General features: G+C 41.2%; 3 protein-coding genes across 3 annotated transcripts; 1 reads left to right on the top strand and 2 right to left on the bottom strand.

The window, feature by feature from the left end:
* Nucleotides 1–292: 292 nt before the first annotated feature.
* Nucleotides 293–4,295, bottom strand: LOC140999322 (PHD and RING finger domain-containing protein 1-like). The gene is made up of 7 exons (XM_073469667.1): nt 3,763–4,295; nt 2,515–2,598; nt 2,269–2,408; nt 2,046–2,137; nt 1,710–1,909; nt 433–520; nt 293–342 (listed from the first exon to the last, which is right to left on the bottom strand). Exons 1-7 carry the CDS (start codon nt 3,928–3,930, stop codon nt 293–295), a joined length of 822 nt encoding a protein of 273 aa, XP_073325768.1. The 5' UTR covers nt 3,931–4,295.
* Nucleotides 4,296–5,563: 1,268 nt separating this feature from the next.
* LOC141000200 (lysophosphatidic acid receptor 4) lies at nt 5,564–8,408 on the top strand. Its single transcript, XM_073470849.1, has 2 exons — nt 5,564–5,688; nt 6,141–8,408. The coding sequence occupies exon 2, from the start codon at nt 6,252–6,254 to the stop codon at nt 7,209–7,211; it is 960 nt and encodes a 319-aa protein (XP_073326950.1). The 5' UTR covers nt 5,564–5,688; nt 6,141–6,251; the 3' UTR covers nt 7,212–8,408.
* Nucleotides 7,285–18,709, bottom strand: ints11 (integrator complex subunit 11). The gene is made up of 17 exons (XM_073470848.1): nt 18,494–18,709; nt 18,121–18,218; nt 17,074–17,147; nt 16,729–16,957; nt 16,522–16,620; nt 16,410–16,444; nt 16,175–16,313; nt 15,978–16,042; nt 14,686–14,875; nt 14,517–14,600; nt 14,343–14,432; nt 13,742–13,904; nt 13,343–13,453; nt 12,048–12,109; nt 11,807–11,949; nt 11,389–11,518; nt 7,285–7,666 (listed from the first exon to the last, which is right to left on the bottom strand). Exons 1-17 carry the CDS (start codon nt 18,519–18,521, stop codon nt 7,601–7,603), a joined length of 1,806 nt encoding a protein of 601 aa, XP_073326949.1. The 5' UTR covers nt 18,522–18,709; the 3' UTR covers nt 7,285–7,600.
* Between the last annotated feature and the right edge of the window lie 176 nt (nt 18,710–18,885).

Here is an 18,885-nt window from a genome sequence, read left to right as displayed (position 1 = left end):
GCTGAAATTCGCTGACCGATATGGACAAAAAATGACCCATATTGTTGGGCATTTGCCGCAAAGAAGTCCAGACGTGTCCCAATTTTAAGTTGAGGATATGTAGCAGAGACTTTGATACAGATAAAGATTTTAGAAGTTTTTGTTTTTGCACATTCTGCCTCTATAAGGCCCATTTTGTTACAGGGAAGTACAAAGACTATCACTGCCCATAACAACTTTTTAATGCACATTGTGTAAGACTGTTTAAATAGTCGCTGTCTGCTGTGACATTCATTAGGCAGTAACTATACGTCTACTTCTTGGTGTCAGGTGCACGCTTTCTTCTTTTTCTTGTCTTTAACTCTGAATCACACAAAAATGTATAATGTCAAATATCACAGAGTGACAGACTCTTAAAGCTACATGGACGTGAACTGACGACTGATAACTTACCGACTGTGTCACTGTGATGAGGAGGTGCAGCTGCTTCATCTGTTGTGACCGCAAGCTTCGATGCCCTTAACAGGTATTTAGGTACATGCTGAGAAAGGAGAACAAAAAACGTAATCAGTGGCTACACGCAGATAACCTTGAGACGGTAAACAAAGCGCTGTATGCGCTGCAAGCCTCTAGACGCCTACTCAGGTCAACAGCGTTAGTCACTGTGAGCCATTTGAAGCCGCAACTGTACCACCTTAAAAGGAGTACTTAGAGCTCGGAGGAAGCTTGGTACAAGACTCTGAACGGCAAAGATAAACAGGAAATCAAGGCCTGAGCCCTAGAGCGGGTCGTCCAGTGATCTTAAGGTCGCTGGTTCGAATCCCTGGCTCCCCCAGCTGCATGTCAAAGTATCCTTGAGCAAGATACTGAGCCCCAAATTGCTCCTGATGAGCAGTTGGCACCTTGCATGGCAGCCTCTGCCATCAGTGTATGAATGTGTGTGTGAATGGGTGAACGTGACAAGTGTTGTAAAGCACTTTGAGCGGTCAGTAGACTGGAAATAGAAATGTAAGTTCATTTAACATTTTTCAAGACCAGATATATCAGAGGTCTGAATAAAACAAGCGGCAGCAGTAACCCACACAGGGGAGCCCAAAGGGGGCCAAGACGCTTGTTTCAGACTGTAACCACGAACATCAGCAGCTGCCCCAGTATTTATGCATCACTGCCAACAGTGCATGCTCAAGAAAGGCAGAGCAGGAAACGTGGTTCAATGCCACAGCAACACCCATACACTGATAGATCTGTGTGGCACACAATCTGTGAAACAAATCAAACCGCACTCCGATAACTGCTTCAAGAACTTTCTCTTGCTCCACTAACTTCAACAAGCCAGCTGCATTTTTCAGGTCACTTAAATAAATAATGTGCACGGGGAAAGTTAACGGCATATATTAAATCTTTACGCTTTATATTTTCTGTATTTAGCTTTTTGATAAGATGCACAGGGTTCACATACTTTTTCATACTTTATCACTGTTCAGTGTAAAATTAGGAATTGTAATTACTGCATTGGCTTTATCTCAGTGTACATACGGCGTATTTTATCTATTTTAGGGAATTCAAAATAAAGAAACCTCAGTAAAGTTATTGGTTGACAGCCCAGAAAACAGTTCAGTAGCTCGTACAGCTGTTCTGAAGATCTTGAATCCTCAACGACTGAAACTATCATGGTGACAAACGTATTCCAGGTGTTTTCATAATCTGTCTGTGCGTAACGCTGAACATACCCAGGAGGTTTGGGGCCGAGGATCAGGATCGCCGCTGGCTCTGCTCTGGATCCTCTGGCTGTGGCGTCGTACAGTCGAGCTGCCGGGACGACTTATGGTGGAGGGTCGAAGGCGACTGCTGGTAGACGCACTTTCATCGACTTCAGCTAGGAGGTCGGTTAGTTCTCCATCACTGATCTCCTCCTCAAGCATGAAGGTGTCTTCACAGGGACGATTTGACATAAAGAAAAACGCATTTTCTGACAGTAATCTATGAAAATCTATTCCTTTACGTCCAGGAAAACTGTGTGTTTTAATGGTTATAATATCATGAGTAAATAAACTACACAGCTTTACCTGTTTGTTGAGGTATGACCGCACACTCAGGACAAATCCAGTCACTTTCAGGGCCTGTGTTTAACGGTGGCGTCAAGCAGTCCATGTGATGCCTGGAACATAAAGTGCAACCACAGTTCTGCGATTGAAAACCTTTTAAGACCATCTGAAGGTAGATTCATGACAAAATAAACTGAGACAACACCACCAGATAATAACCTGAAAGTGTACAGTCATGCCGTACCCTGAATCACACCGTATACACACTAGCAGCCGGTGCCTGCGGTCGCTGCGTCCACATTCCTCACAGATAGCAGCATTGCTCCCCTCCTCCTCCTCCTCTTCATCATCATCAGCATCCTTTTTCTGAGTCTTGACTTTGATCTGCAGCAGCACAAACAGTTCAGCCTCCAACAGGGACGTGTTTCCACACCGTGTCACAGCAGATTAAGATGTATCAAGCTTTGTTAAGCGCACTGCAAATAGTCACCTTCTTTTGAATGTCCCCTCCGGGACACCGTCTCTGATGGATGAAAGCAAAACTGATCCGATCCACTGGGCAGGTGTTGGCTGTCTGAAATGAGAGCGTTTTACAATTTGATTCACATTCACTTCATATAAAATGAATGTCCGATCAACAGTCTGAGGCCCTGTACACACGTACACGGGTATTTCTCAGAAGGAAGCTTTTTCTGTGTTTTGGCTTTCTGTACACACGTAAACAGCGTTTCAGGTCACTGAAAACAGAGCTTTTGGAAAACTCCTGTCAGGGTGAAGATATTCAGAAACGCCGTTTTCAGTGTTTATGTGTAGACAAGAAAACTGTTTTTTTTTTTTGGCTTGTCTCCTTTGTTTGGCAGGCTTCTGACTGGCCAACGTGGCCTTACAACAAAGGTAAAATCGCCACCTGTTGCTTTGGCGTGTGCTTGACAGCCTGCGTTTTCATACTGTTGATGTGGACAGGAGTTTTTTAAAACTGGAGGAGGAAAAAAATACCCATGAACGTGTGGACTAGGCCTAAAACTCAAACATACTCTATCAATAATTATATAAATCAACCGCAGCGTTCTTCATGTTCGGGTAGCTGCTGCAATTTTATTTATATAGCCCAAAATCACAGTCACATTGCCTCAGTGGGCTTTATGATTTGTACAGTGAACAACATTATCTGTCCTTAGACTCTATACTCCAGTAAGAAAAACAAACAAAAAACAACCTTTTAACAGCGGAAAAACTTTTAATAGCATTTTTTGTTGGATAAAAAACTGAATAACTTTGTTAACTGTCTTATCATTTAGCTCTAATCTCAAATGCATTTTAAAATATATTAAATAAAGTTCACGTCACTGTCTTTAATTCTTTTTCTTAAAACAGTGAGCCATCAAGGTGTTTCAAGATACTGATGTATATCAATATTTATACTCATTTTTTTTGTTTATTGTTCATTGTTTTATTATCTTTTATTCTTTATTTTGAATTATTTCAACTACCCACATTCAATTGCCGTCTCTGAATCCATTTTTGTTTTTAATATCCTGTTTTTCTTACTTTGAATTGCATTTTGATTTGTTTGAAAAGGTGATATGTAAATAAAGTTTGATTGATTTTTGCAAACATCTGACTGCCACAGTGGGATTTTTACACCTTTTTGGCAGAAATTAAAATAAATATTCTGCTTTAAGCATCTCTGGCTACCTTGGCTGACACATACTGCTGGACAGGTGAGGTGTATGTTTACCTGGGACCACTGGAGAATACATTCAAGGCAAAAGACATGCTGACAGTTCTCCACAGAGGCCACTGCCTGTTTCTCAAAGGGGCTCAGGCAGATGTAGCATTTCTCTGACTCTGATATTAAATCTGCATCCTCTCCACCTGCTCTGTCCGCCACAGTGGGCGTATCCATATTTTAATATTCCTGTTTGTTCGTAGCCGATTCTACGAAAGAAATGCCAACAATGAAAAGCATTTAAAACAGGTATAAAACTGACCTAAAGCCGACATAACTCGACTCAGGGTTGATGTGTCGGAGCTTCCTGTATTGACAGCATTTAGCTTAGCTTAGCTAGCTTAACGATCGCCACAGTCGATAACTAGTTTAGCTAACTATCATGAAGCCTTGAATTACTCAATACAGTCAAACAGTATTGACCTTTATATGCATCAACACAACCTTTCAGTTATCTAGTTTAAAGGCGTCTATCACATTAAATAATTATAACCCCCACGTTAGCTAAAACTTGTAAACAGCTAACTATGCTAGCTACCACTTTCGTGTTCCGCGCTACAGTAACAACTTCCGCTCGCGTCCTTTCAGAACAAAAGCATCAAATTACACGAAAAAGTATTTACAAGCCAAAACACACACTACTCAAAATTAATCTGTGACATATCCACATTTTTATCTTGTGTTTTGTGAATATTTCTGGTCCTCAAAAATAGTGTGACACATTTAATTTGACTTTTATTGCACATCCATGCACAATGCATACATTCACCCCCATACCCAAATATCCCTAATTTATGTTGAGTAGTGTAAACTGAGTCATAATCCAATTAACAAAACTTTCCTTTTTTGTCCAAATTTGTGAAAAGAGTGTCTAAAATTTTACTGCAAACTACCAAACTTGGATTCACAACCAGGTGAAGCAGGCGGCTGCTCCAGGTTTCACTGGATGGCAACTGGTTTGTGATAATCTGATACAGTAACAATAAACAAGCACTTTTATATGAAAATATGCACAACTATAATATCAACTGACGTGATGACGTCTTGCTTTACTACCTGATTGTGATGCCCTGTCTTGGGATTTTAAAATCTTCAATGTTTCAGCTCATACATGGTGCACATCCCAAAATATTTCCAAGTGTTGTCATGTGTTATCCCACCTTAGGGATACTGTTCGTAATGCACAGAGAATGAGAAGACAGCGGAGGCAACCGGCGCCCAGCAGCTAATCTCAAAGGAGGTTAATGCGACTTTGAAATCTACAGACAGGAGTCTAACCCCACATCCACAAGATAAAGATCTCATGTGCACAAGTTAACACCCCGTCTGCACGAGATACGGATCCAGTGTGCACAAAAAATAACACATCTTGCATGAAAACGTCCTAAAAACCCAGACGCTCCTTTGACTTTTCATTTAGCGCTCCATACCCGTGAGAACTGGGTAATCATGCAAAAAAGAAAATCCTGAGACATTTAAGGCCTGATGTAAAAGAGAATCACAAGACGTATGTTTGACCTGCATGAGCACCCGTACGTAAAATTAAATCCACTCCTCGTAAAGATTATATAACCTGCTGAGGAGTGTTAGTTGCGTTTCTGTATTTGGGTGATTTGGCACAGTGAAAAAAAAAACCCACTCATCATAGATCTTATTATACTGCAGTGGTTGGGTGATAAAACTAGCCTGCTTGCATAATCTAGTCTCACACTATGATTTCCTGACCCTCCCTCAACTCTACACCTACAGTAGGCTGAAACAGGAAATTAAGAAGCTTGAACAAAGAGCAGCGTATATATACACACTAGCTGTATTCTGAGAGGAGCTGCACCTCGAGGAGCCGCAACAAAACACAGCTTTCATCTCATGCGTTCTCAGCATGCTGTGTAGTTTTCTGCATCTGGAGATCAGGCAGAGGCGTCCCTAGGACACTTGGTAAGTTTTTTTGTTCTTTACAAAATTGAATAATTTGTGTTTACATCTGATAAATATAAATAAAATGTTTTTAAGAAGTTGTAATTCCCTAAAATGTGGTGAAAACTCCTTAATATTAATGTTGTACAACTGATTTAATGCTCAGGGTTCAAAACTTTTAGCTTAAGTAAACAGGAAATGTTTTTAATAAACAGAAATGTTTAACGTCTCACGGATGCTACTTGAAGCGTAACTTTGTTTGTTACTGTTCCAGTTTAGTGGTTTGGTGTTTTTCCGCCTTTATTGTTTCACTTCACCATCTTTCAGAATAATGTAGTCAGCTCCTAGAACAAAAACAATGTGTTTAAAGCGGAAGGAAAACTGTTTTTCATCTAGTAAAACCTCAGTTTCCAACGTAGTGTGAAACTGGAAGTGGAAAAACTCTGAGTGGAAACTTGTTTGTGTTGCTACAGTTACAGAAAACCTGAAGCCTGCCATGCAGCAGCAGCAGCAGCGCTTATGAGAATCAACCTACGCCGTGGGACTTTCACTCCGCTGCACTGACAACACTTCAATCTGCAACGATGAACGTGTTAAACTGCACCATCCCTTCAGAAGAGTACCAGTACTACCTGTTCCCAGCGGTCTACATCCTAGCTTTAGTTGTAGGTCTACCACTGAACCTGGCTGCCCTCTTCGTCTTCACCTTCAGGGCCACTACACGCACAGCCTTCAGCGTCTACATCAGCAACCTGGCTCTGGCCGACATCGTCATCCTCTGCACTTTACCCTTTAAGATCCACTACCACCTCCACAATAACAACTGGATATTTGGGGATGTCGCCTGCCGCGTCACTGGGATCCTCTTCTTCTCCAACATCTACATGAGCATCTGTTTCATGACTTGCATCTGCGTGGACCGCTACATGGCCACCGTACATCCGCACACCTATCTGAGGATGCGCAGCCCCTGGTGCTCTGTCATCGTGTGTGCGTTGCTCTGGGTGGCGGTCGGAGTGGCTATACTGGTCTTCATCCTCATGGGACCTCTGGAAACCAACGAAGACAAACCAGGAAGCCACAGGTGCTTTGAGAATTTCGCCAGGAAGGAGTGGAACTCGCGCTTGGCGGCTTACAGCTTCATCTGCCTGAGCTTTGGCTCCCTGCTGCCCTCCCTGATCATCCTGGTGTGTTACCCTCTGGCCGCAAGGCGAATTTCCATGATAAAGACTAGAACGGCCCAAAAAGCCGTGAGGGTCATCTGCACCATCCTGGCGATAACGCTGCTCTGCTTCCTGCCCAACCACGTCGTCTACCTGCTGCACCTCCTTTGCCGCGTGGACATCATCCAGAGCTGCTCCGCCGCCAACGCCATCTACCACGCCAGGCGGGTCACCATGGCGCTCGTCGTCCTCAACACATGCCTGGACCCGGTGCTTTACTATGTCACCACCAGCCACTTTAACTGGAAGCGCTTGAAGATGACATGGCTGTGGGGAAGGATCAGGAGGACCAGGGGGATTTATACCATCACAGCGACATGAGTGAACAGCATGTCTGCTGTAAATACAGCTCTGTAGGTGCTTCACTGTTTTTGGTAAGCCAGTACTGTAAAAATTCGACTTTTCTACAAATGTGTTTATTGAAATGGGCTTTGTACATCAAAGTAAAGGGAGGAATCAGAATTTGAGTGACTTATTTTTGTTGTTTTTTAACGGTAACGTCACCAAAAGACATTTAGAAAAAGGGGTAATTAAAGGATCTGTACCCCAGCAGTACATGAAACAAAAATGTTGAAGTTGACAGGTAATAATTTGAAATTCTTTGCGGTGGGAAGTGGTTATCAGCCTCCTCAGATCCAGGTTCAAAACACGAGTTCTTGTTTTGTGTGAATTTCTCTTCAAATGTTCATAGTTTTGGGACAAAAGACGTTTCAGCAGAGTCCAGACGGAAGTCCCTTCTTTAGCAGAGTTGAAAGGAAGCTCCCCAGGTCCTCGTCCTGACGAAGAAAACAAGAACAGAACGTCAAAACACAGATAATCGAAAGTGGCATCAGCACAAAGAAGAAATTCAGAGGACTAAGGGCAGTATCTAGTGGTAACTGAATATTATGTCTCAGTTCTCCAATTGTGTTAAAATGAGGCAGCTGCTACTTTCGACACCGCTGGTTTTACATTTGTGAGAGAGTGATTGATGCACTTGAACAATTTTTGGCCACCTGAAGTTAAATGAACTAATAATGCAAATATTAATGAAAAGTCACAAAACAGAAAGTGTTGTGGTGGGGTTTTATTTGAATCATCAGTATTTTTACTCATTTTCATGACCCATTGCTCCCCGGCTGGTAACCACTGATATTTTGCATGTTACAGTGAATCACTGATGCAAACGTTATTTTATGTCATCATCTGATCATCAGAAGGTTTTCAATGTGTCTGAAGATTGTAAAAGTTTCCTAAAGCTGAAGGTGACTTCCTTTTACTGCATGTTTTGTTTTAGTTACATTTAAAATCCCTAAAAATGTTAAAATACAAAAATCATTTCATTTGAGAAGCTGAAACAACTGAATGTTGCTACAAAGGAAATGATCAATTTACACTCATGACATAAATGTCTTAGTATTTTACATATATTTGTGTTTTTTCTGGCATTTTTGTTCTATAAACCGTACAGTATTTTGCATTGTGGTTCACTGTGCATATGACTTGTATGTTACAAATAAACCTTTGATACCTTGACAATCATCTCACAGAATCTGTTTTTAGTGATCTTCCGCCAACAACTATATATATACATGTATGACACGTTCTGTCTTTTGTTGTCTCGCCCTTTGTGCTACAGAGCACATGTAGCCACATTAACCACTCTCTTTCCACTGCGCAGTGCCCAAGCTCAACAGTCAGGTTTCCCCACCCTCTGCTTGCACCTTCTTCTCACTTTCAAAGCCCCTGCTCTCAGACTGTCCACCCACACAAACTGTTTTCACTTCTTATGGCTGAGCAAACCTCCCCTCAGGATTTTGTGGGCATGTAAAAAGTTTAAGTGAAACCCCTCGAGCAGTGCGGTCAGACTGGATTTCACCAAACAGCGAGACGAGGGCGCTCAGTAGAGTGCAGATCACCGCCGGGCCTGTCTGGGGGCGTGTGGGTGGAGAACAACGAGTGCCGAGATGTAATGTGTCAATATCAAAATGAAAATGCCGACAAGGAATCCCCCAATAACCTGATGGCCACGCACGTTAACTCCAGCAGAAACAAGATTCAGTCAACAGGTTATAAAACAGAGCAGTCTATAAAATATGTTTTTCAAAAATTGTGAATCACCGCAGCCACGAGAGGTCCTTGGGCACACGTTCATAAATGTGCAGCAAAAGATTTCAGGCTGATCGTTCTAGTAGTACGCAAGATTAGCTGCGGACAGAAAGACCCACAAACACGACCAAACGCACGATCGTCTGGATGAGATATCGATGTGCTCGCGTGCTGTGGTGAGAAGGAGCTGGGACAGCGTGGGCGGGACTTCTGCAAGTAAATAGTACATAAAACAGCTTCTTTCAGATATTTATACACCGTCGTTGTTTCTGCACTCATTGTGGCCAAGATGCAACCCTCCTTCTGCAATGTTTCATTTATTTAATCGTGCAGTTTCGATGAGAACTGAGTCAAATCAAGATCTTGTCAACTTAATGCTTTTTTGAGATGGAGGACACAGTTTTGCAGTGATGATAGATCGCTCTCACACTGCCTCACATGACAGATATCTCAACTTAATTGTAATTGTTTAAAACTCCATGCTTCATATTATTATGTGCATTTTCCAGGACTGGGTGATGGTGCAGAAATACATTTTCTCCACCTGTAGGAGACATGTAGTAAATGTTTTGTTCTTCGTGGAGGTTCGACCACAGCCCACAGAGGGTTTTCAACATTACTGCAACATGTGCAATACTGCAAAATACATGCAGGATGTGGCGTGTTTTTATGTATTGTAAAACAATGTCAACCTAAACCAGTATGGAGCTGATTTTATGCATTCAAAATTTTAATCTGCATTTATGTTTATTCTTTCAGCCATGTGAGTGACTGTAGTTACCTACATTCTTTCCTTACACAAATATCCTTCATAAATATGGACCCAAGACAAAAACGTTCAATTTGCCTACAGACGGGCGGATTATGCAATTTGCAGATGCCGCAGAGGTTGTCAGCTTCACGGAAATTAGTCTAAAAACTACGGCTACGGCCATTTTTAAAACTGAAGCTATTCTTATTGAGCTCAGAAAAACATCACAACTACCTTTCAGATAATTGTTGAACGGCCTGAAGTGGAAACTGTGGAGAGCTATAAGTATCTTGGTGGTTTTCTATGATCAAATCTACAATTATCGACATGCTTGTGGCCTCTTTAATAACTTTCTGGGCTCAGACCTCACCCCAGCAATGAAACAGCTCTTGTCAGAGTTGACAATTATCTGCAAAAGCACAAACATAAAAAAATGGACCTGTTCCCACGCTTCTACATCTCACTGCTGCATTTAACACTGTAGATCACACATTTTATAGAAGAAGGACTGAGTGGGTCTGTCTGACAGGGTGCTATATTGGTCTGAGTCATATCTGCATGACTTTAAAACAGTCAAGACATCATATGGAGTTTCACTAAAGGCCCCTTTGAGTTTGACTTTTATATTCTACCCCCGGGAGACAAAATACATTAACACAATTATTAAAATTATGTGGATGATAAACAACTATAGAACGTGACTGATCTCAGCCCTGTCACCAAGCATATACAGCTCCGGCAGATGAGTCGATGAGAAGTGCGAAAGCAAAGTGACACTTATCTACAGTGCAAAACCGAAGTGACACGAAATCACGTCTGATCTCGAGGCCCTCGCATTTTCCACTGAATAACCCGTGTAAACAACCCACCGCGCTGTATTTGGTGACCTGAGAATGACACTCAAAAATCATCAGTCTTTCGCCAGAACTGCTTTAAAAGTTGCTTTAAGTGTCGACCTTCATGCACACACGCTGTTGACTTTCTTCGCCAGCAGTATGTTTTATAAAGTCACCTAAAAAACACGACTTCTGGACTTTATTTCAACCGATTCAGCTTTCAGAACAGTCGGTAAGCTGCTCTTAGAGGAGGTTTATTGTTAATTACTGTAACCCTTTGTCCTCTAGTGACTTGAGGATGCTGACTTGATGGATAAAAAGATAAAAGTAAAGAAATGCTAAAATGTGGCACCAAATATTCTGGGGTATTAAAGCTGATGTGTGGTAAATACTTTTTCTTGTCTATAAAAACAAAAGTGAGGAACCTGAGTGTACTTCTCAATATTGACCTGAGTTTCTACAAACAAATAAACTGCTTCAAAATTTGCCTTTTATCACCTAAGAAATATATTAAAAAAATAAGAAGTTGCCTGTTAAAACCAGTCCCGGAGAGACCTGTACACACTTTCATAACCTGTAATCGTTATGGCCTCCTCTCCGGCCTTCCACAGAAAACTGTGTGACTGTTCAGTTATCTTAAAGAGCTCTTATTCTGGTTATGTTTTTAAGCTGTCTTGCTGATAAAAACAATTCCCTCCTGCGCAACAATATAGATCTGATCTGAACTCAAAAGAGGTGGAATGTGCAGGGCGTTTAAACAACCTTTTCGACGTCCTTTAAGATTGAATCAGTGAAGCAGGGACAGTGAAAATGATTTTTTTACCTGATAACTCCAGGAAAGCAGTAAGACCTTGGTGTTGGCGTCTTCAGCGGAGGAGGAGACTTTGATGACGATAGATTCCACCATGACTGTGCCGTCGGGGAGGTGCTGGATGGTGTAACCTTTTAAAACGCTGAATCAAAGAAATGCAAAGGCAAGCGGTTACAAAATATGTTTTCTCAGATGTCACAAAATGCAGAGGAAATGAGTTTCGGTGCACAGAAGTGTTAAAAAATATGATACATGAGATTCATCCGGTGATAAGGGAGAAAAAAATCAAAATCTTATTTCTCAAACAGAAATGACAGACATGAGTGGTGGTTTTAGAGGAAGAAGGACGAGAAGGTGGATGATGCAGGTGAATTGTGAAATAATGCAGATTCTTAAGTAGATAAAGGAGGTCCAGTAACCCGTATCTCACCTCTTGAGGTGTGTGTAGATTCTGTGAAGTGTGTCGGTGTCGCTGTGCGGGTCCTGGAGCTGCACACGACAGGTGAAGCGTAACTGATGCTCATTGAGGCCCAGCTCCTTCAGGGCCTGCTCCGACGACACCAGCTTCAGACTCTGTGCTCAGGAAAAGACAAGAAGGAGGCGCATCATCGACTGTCGATCTGTTGACAACTGAGCAAATCCACTCTTTAGTGTGATAACGGCGTACTTACGTTTTCTTTCATGATCAGAGTTCCATGCATGGCGCGAGGCTTTTTAGGATCGGGAAGAGGACCTTCAACACAAGAAAGTATAGAAATAAACATGAAATTATATGAAAACACAGGTGTTGATATCAAACAAACAGTCTCATTTTAACTCCACAACGTGTTATGGTCCAGATAGGGCTGCCAGATTTGTGTGTTTTTTGTAAAGTGCAAGTGTGAAAGGTTGAGACATGGGGAAAACCTGACCTCACGATCTGGCAACCCACTGTTCTCGAGTCAAGTCACAGGTCGAGTCCTTAGTTAATGTAAGTCAAAGCCCAGGTCAAGTCACTACCACTCCTAGCAGGCAGTATAGGGTCTTTAAAAAAAGAAAAGTATAACTACCTGTCTAATAATGATATTATTGGTAGTATGAGAATGACAAGTAATTGATACTTTAATTATTGATTTTCACTGAAATAAATGTAATAAAACAAAAACAAACTTTCAAACCTTATTATTTTATTAATTCCTTCGTCTAAAATTAACACAGACAATTCATTGGGGTCATCAGGTCTTAAGGCAAGTCATTAATCTTCTGTCAAGTCAGGCTGCAAGTGGTCAAAACAGTGACTTGAGTCGATTTAAGTCCGAGTCACAATGACTCAAGTCCACATCTCTGTCTGGCAATTAGATACTTTAGAAATGTAAAACGTTCCAGAATTAAAAACATTTTGCTGGATGCAGCTAACATCAGTCAACAGACATTACATTTAAACTTTACGCAAACAGTGTTGGCTAACTTCTTATCATTGCTCAGACATGCCGACTTCGTACTTGGCAAAAATTCCCCCCAAAATGCAAATCAAGACACCAGGTTCATTTTTAAGAAAAACTAAAGTGTAGCTGTGCTGTAATCAGTCCAAATATTATCGTCTTTGACACTAGGAACAGTAACTAAAACAACATCCCCAGTCCTCCACCTTTTTACGAGTCGATAAGGAGCCGCGCTCGTCGGGGTCATTGTGTTATGGACAGGAAACACACAGTAAAGTACAGTGCGTGACATTTGTCATTGTGACGACTAATTTGTGCCGTGACATTTAGGTGGCACGGGGGAAGATTGCCAAAGCACGGTCACAAACAAACTTCAATCAAATAAAACAGATGTCAAAATGTCATAACCAACAATGTACTGGAAATGAAACTGTGTAGGCACCCTGTACCTTAACCACCAAGACATTTTGGGCCACTACATTACGCCTTAGGGTGTTAACTAAACAGCAAATTCCCAAAGTTTCAGTACCGTCAGCGAAACATACCTCCGAGCGCCATCTCCCTCTTGAGCAGGTTGAGTGAGATGTCCACCGGCACGCTGGGGTTCGTTGTCACAGTCGCCGTCTCTCCGTTGGCTGGCATGTAGCAGTCGATGCCTGGCGTTAAAAAACAGAAACGTTCACTAGACTGTCGACACCCTCTCCTCCTACTGGTAACATGCATACATTGACCACTTACTCTTAATAAGTCTAACATTTTGGGATGCACGATATGGATGTTTTTCAGCCGATACGATAACCTATTACTACCTGAATCTCATGGTCGATACCGATAAAATAACCAATAATAATTTATCTGTTCGATATATATCTTGCATCCCTACTAACATTAGTGGTGTGTCTATTTTCCTAATCCGTCCACGCTGTGGATGTTGATGCACTTACTGAACTCCTGTTCGATCTTGCCCTTGAGGAACTCCATTTTCACAGCCTCTCCGTGTACCAGCAGCATGTTTCGAGGCTCTGCCATGCGAATGAGCTGCATGATGCCCTTGGCGTCTGCATGGGCACTGAAGGACATGTACTCCACCTGTAGCTTCACATCCAACTGTAAGAATCACAGAAAAATGAGTCGATCATTATACCAGGGTTGTTTTTCACATGGATCATAATTAAAACATTTTTGGGGTAAATTTGCAAAGGCATACTTTGATAATTAAGGAAATAATTGTACTGGCTTTGTTGCTGAGAGTCAGACGAGGAGATGAACAGCCCTGTAAAATCTGTTTTATTAAATATGAAGCTAGAGCCAGGAGATAGCTAGCTTAGCTTAGCAAGAGTTAGCCTGGGGAAAGCTAGCCTGGACCTGTCTAAACCTTACTAATGAACATGTTATAACTTGTTTCTTTATTTAAAAAAGGTTGTCAAAGGTGACTGATCACGGTTTTAGAGAGAGATATGGACTACTTTACACTGCCTAGAAAATAAATAGTCCCACACATACAGTATATTAGTCATTGAACTTAAGGTGACATTAAAGTCTTACTGTTGCTCTCCCTTCCATCTCCAGTTTCCTCTGCCCATTCAGGATCTTGTGACCGATTGTTCCTTGCACACAATACCCAGGCATGATCACCTAGAAAAAGCAGAACTAGCTGTTTATCAAGTATGGTCACTTTTTAAAAAACATCTTCCATTTCCTTCCATCTTCCACACTCACCATGTTCTTCTCGTTACCAGCCCATTTCTTGAAGATCTGCAAAGACTGACCAGCATGCAGCATACCTGGTGTGGCAAACACCACCTGAAAAGGTACATTGTTCTTGTAGATCACTTACATTTTCGTCCTGACACTTTTTTAAACGCTTAGGAGGAGAAACTTCACTCACCATAGGACCGGGGTTATCAGCGTAGGAGCGATCAAAGGGCTTGATGTGCTTAAATTCAAACATGTTTCTCTGTACAAAGGTTTTTCGAATCTTCTGGTTGGTCCACGTTATGAAAAGCTTGTAATAATGATTTGCTTTCTCCGTCAGCCCAGTGGAGAAGTAGATTGGGGCCTTTAGGTTCATTCTCTCCCTGGACGTGGAGAAGAGGTAATTAGCGTGTCTGCCCGATGAGGCGCCACTTAATATGACAAAGTTCACACACCACCATTATTCTATCAAAACAAAAATACAGCTATTTTAAGGAGCTGAGTTTTTAGGCCAGAGACAAATTGAGGCTTTTGTGTATTATAATAATGTACAATTACACCACATTATCATAATTATTATTATGACACGTTATTATATTCAATTTGAATGCAAAAAGTTATGAAGCAGAAAAACTGGCTTTTATTTAAAATCACTTAGCCCAGGACTGATGATTATCTCCATGCATCAATGTCTCAGCCCTCTTATTTCTGTTCTTCTACAGAGACCTGACCTCGTCCACATGAATACGGATACATTTCAAAACAAACATTTTCCTCTGTTCGCACACAAAAGGTGTTTAAGGTCACTAGAACAGAGATTTTTTTTCTGTGTATCATGAGGACGTGTAAAATGGAGCATTTGGGAAATGATGAAGGTCATCACCTCATGTTTGCACATCGCCATTGTTCTTGAATGTAATGAGCGGATGCCTGATGCAACAACAACAACAACAGTTTTTCATGTTTTATAAGCACCAGTGTAAGTTTTTTGTAAGCAATGCTAGGTCTAAATATAAGTTTACATCTTTACTTAGCCGTTTTCTACAGTTGTTGATCATTTCTTAAAATGTTCTTTGCTGGTATCGACGTATTGTCAACATAGACTTTATCGCCACCTAGAGGCTCAACAAATCAAATCAATCTTTTTTATATAGCACCAAAATCACAATCACATTGCCTCAGTGGGCTTTACAATCTCAGCGACATCCTCTGTCCTTAGACCTTTGATTCAAGTGAGGAAAAATCTGCCATACTGAGAAAAAAACCCTCCTTTAACAGGTTTGTCTGTACTCGCGTGTACAGAGAAAGTAAAAGAAGTAAAAAATAAGTAAAACAAAGGTCCTGTGGAAAGATATCTGTTTAGAAAAATATCTGTATACATATGGACAAGGCCTTATTAACATTCACAATCCCATACTGAAAACATAAAAGGCTTATATGAATTTGCTTCTGGGGTTTGTTTTAAAAACTGAGTAACAACCGTACCAAAAAGTTTCCAACAGGATGCAGAGTTCTTGTGCTCTTCCGAGGGCGAAAACTGGGATGAGAACCTGAAAAGATGACAGGAAATCAAACATCTTAAAAAAAGAAAAATTAAATTTCCTCTCCGTGGTACTCAATTAAAAAGGAGAGAAGACAAAAACCTCCATCACAAAACACATTCGACTAACTTTAACTCTTACCTTTCCTCCTCTTTCTATGCTTTCATGCACTTTCTTCAAAAAGTCCCTCTCTCTGCATCTCTTTGAGTCACGGATGGTGGTGGCATATGTAGATTCTGAGATGAGGATGTCTGGGCGGCACTTATCGATCCATGCAGCACTGCAAATGTAAAATACAAGGATAAGGATAAGGACTGTGTTGTGCATATGCATAAGTCCAACATAAGATGAATAAATACAGTAAAAAGCCACTCACCCTAAATGTCTGTCAGGTGTCATGTTATAGTCTCCCTATAAATGAAAAATACAGATCTTGGTTATCAAATTCAAACTCTGAATCTGATACAGTGCAGACTTGTTATACTCACAGTGTAGACCACAGACTCTGATCCCACTTTGATGTGCACCATGGCAGCTCCCAGGACATGGCCTGCATAGTACGCCTTGATCTCCAGCTCATCATCCACCTGCAAGCAGCACAACAGAAACAGCTTGATTTGCCATCAAAAGGGACGAGCAGCTGGCGCAGAAATGATTCATATCTGGGCACATCAAAATTGATTTCAGCGTCGCACCTGGACAGTTTGGTGGAGGTTCAAAGGGACCACTTTCTTCATGCAGTCCTTGATCATCTGCGAGGTGAAGAAGTTGGTTTCTCCCTTTTTGTCTACGGTGATCTTCCGGAAATCTTCCAGCAAAATGGGACAGATAGCCTTGGTGGGATGGGTCATGTAGATGGGGCCATCGTAGCCCACCATCTCACTCATGAAGGGCAGAGCGCCACAGTGGTCTAAGTGGAAATGGCTAAAAGAGAAAGACAAGAAATAGCAGAGTAAAAACACAGGATTGTTTATCTATTCTATGTATATATATATCTCAGCGAGAGAGAGATGGCACTATGTAAATATTAACAAACAAACCTGATGATCACACAGTCCAAAAACTCTGTCAGACGACCATTTTGGGTTATGTAGGAGAAGTCTGGGAAACGTCTCTGCAAAGACAATACAGAATTTAGTTTTTAAAAAAAAGTGCAACACGTTCAAAATAAACCCCCATTTTCTAACAAAACGTTTGCAGGTACTCAGCTAAAGCCACCAGTGATGTAGTTAAAGGTGTAATATGTAAGAACTGTCCAGCTGGCGAATTCATACTCCCAACGAATAGGGACACAGCATAACACCAGAGAAACTGCTAACTGCTGCTGCTGCTCGTTCAGTTAGCTGTGCAGCTAGAAGTCCAGACTAGGAGGCTGGAGCATCAGGGGAGTGTTGGTCTTGTTTTTACTGCGAGCTTTGGCATTGGGCTTGCTGGTTATAATGCCAATTTCAGTATATATCTGTGCGACACAATAAATAGATGTATTTGACAAATCATCAAAACTGTCATTGTTATTCTGACATTCTGATATTTTCACTGTTTTAAACTGATATTCTTAAATATTGCACCTTGAAAGAGTATGAAGGAGGAATTACACTTTGAAATGCAAATACTGATCAACTTCATCATTGATTAATCTGCTGATTATTTTCATTATTAAGTGTTAAGTCTTTGAAATGTCATTAAATGGTGAAACATCAGATTTTACAGCAACATGAGGAAGCAAATCCTCACATTTAAGAAGCTTCAACTCAACAACATTTGGTATTTTTTAACTTAAAAGAGTCAGAAGACAGTTGCTGCTATTTCCTATAGATTGACTAATTGATAAGGCTGGGCGATTTTTGAACACAACGCGAGGGGAAAAGTCTTCAAGTTTAACCATAAAATCTTATCACAGCTGTGGACTATCAAATAAACCATCTCTGCTCAGCCTTTCTTGCACTCAGGTGTGCATAAAATTTGTTTGTTTCCATTATCGGTTATTTTATCGGTATCGGCCATGACAGTCAGGTAATTATCGGTTATCGTATCGTGCATCCCTACTTAATGTCATCTCCTGTTGAATGATAAACTACTTTACTCACATCATCGTTATATCCCATGTGCATCCCGCAGTCAAGCATTATGTTTTTGCCTCCAATAGAGACAAGGATGCAGCTGCGGCCGACATCCTGTCCAGCACCTTGGAGAGGGAAAAGTTGAGGAGAAGGCTTAAAAAACAGACCGTAAACGCACCTTAAGTTAGCCTCACCAGCTAAAAACAGCTACAAACAGTAAAAGGTGACAGTTACAAACACTTTCAGACCATCATAACAGATAATACACAAATTGTTGCTGTTAAAATAGAGCCAGACATTTAGCGAATAGCTAACGTCAAAGTTATAGACGCATATATTTGTTGACGGAACTAGCATAACCGATGCTAGCTAGCTAGCTAGCTCCTGTGACGCTACTCACCCAGCGGTGTTACTTTTATTTCAGGCATGTTTTCTCATCGGAACAGCCGAGTTTTAGATAAGATAGCTGAATACCAATACGTCAACCGAGAAGGTCTGCCCGCTCCCGGTGAATAACAGCTTGTTTATAGAGGGATGTCTATTGTCTAACTTGTGTACATGTGGGTCATTTCAAGCTGAAGTACCGCCGGGTTTTCACTGTCAACACACAAACGTCAGAACTTCCGGTCCGCGTCTTCAAAATAAAACCACGTTGCAAAGATTTTGTTGAGTTCATGTCCTTTGTTTTTCTTCAAGTTTGAGGTGTTAAGAGACCCTGGGAGAGTTTGTGTGAAGCTGTGCATTTATATACACAGAGTGTGTATCCTACAGGCTGATTCCAGTGTTTTCCGG

The sequence above is a fragment of the Pagrus major genome, chromosome 7 (assembly GCF_040436345.1).
Source record: "Pagrus major chromosome 7, Pma_NU_1.0".
NCBI lineage: Eukaryota > Metazoa > Chordata > Actinopteri > Spariformes > Sparidae > Pagrus > Pagrus major.
The sequence above is the reverse complement of the archived record's forward strand: the minus strand, read 5'-3'. Positions and strand labels throughout refer to the sequence as shown.

Excerpts from the sequence above, each read along its gene's own strand:
- LOC140999322 (XM_073469667.1), bottom strand. The coding sequence starts at position 3,930 with ATGGATACGCCCACTGTGGCGGACAGAGCAGGTGGAGAGGATGCAGAT. Across the intron at positions 2,138-2,268 it reads TGTATACGGTGTGATTCAGG|GCATCACATGGACTGCTTGA; the intron begins GTACGGCATGAC and ends TTTATGTTCCAG. Across the intron at positions 343-432 it reads TCATCACAGTGACACAGTCG|AGTTAAAGACAAGAAAAAGA; the intron begins GTAAGTTATCAG and ends TGTGTGATTCAG.
- ints11 (XM_073470848.1), bottom strand. The coding sequence starts at position 18,521 with ATGCCTGAAATAAAAGTAACACCGCTGG. Across the intron at positions 16,621-16,728 it reads ACCTCCACCAAACTGTCCAG|GTGGATGATGAGCTGGAGAT; the intron begins GTGCGACGCTGA and ends TGCTGCTTGCAG. Across the intron at positions 11,950-12,047 it reads CTCTGATCATGAAAGAAAAC|AGTCTGAAGCTGGTGTCGTC; the intron begins GTAAGTACGCCG and ends TCCTGAGCACAG.
- LOC141000200 (XM_073470849.1), top strand. The coding sequence starts at position 6,252 with ATGAACGTGTTAAACTGCACCATCCCTTCAGAAGAGTACCAGTACTAC.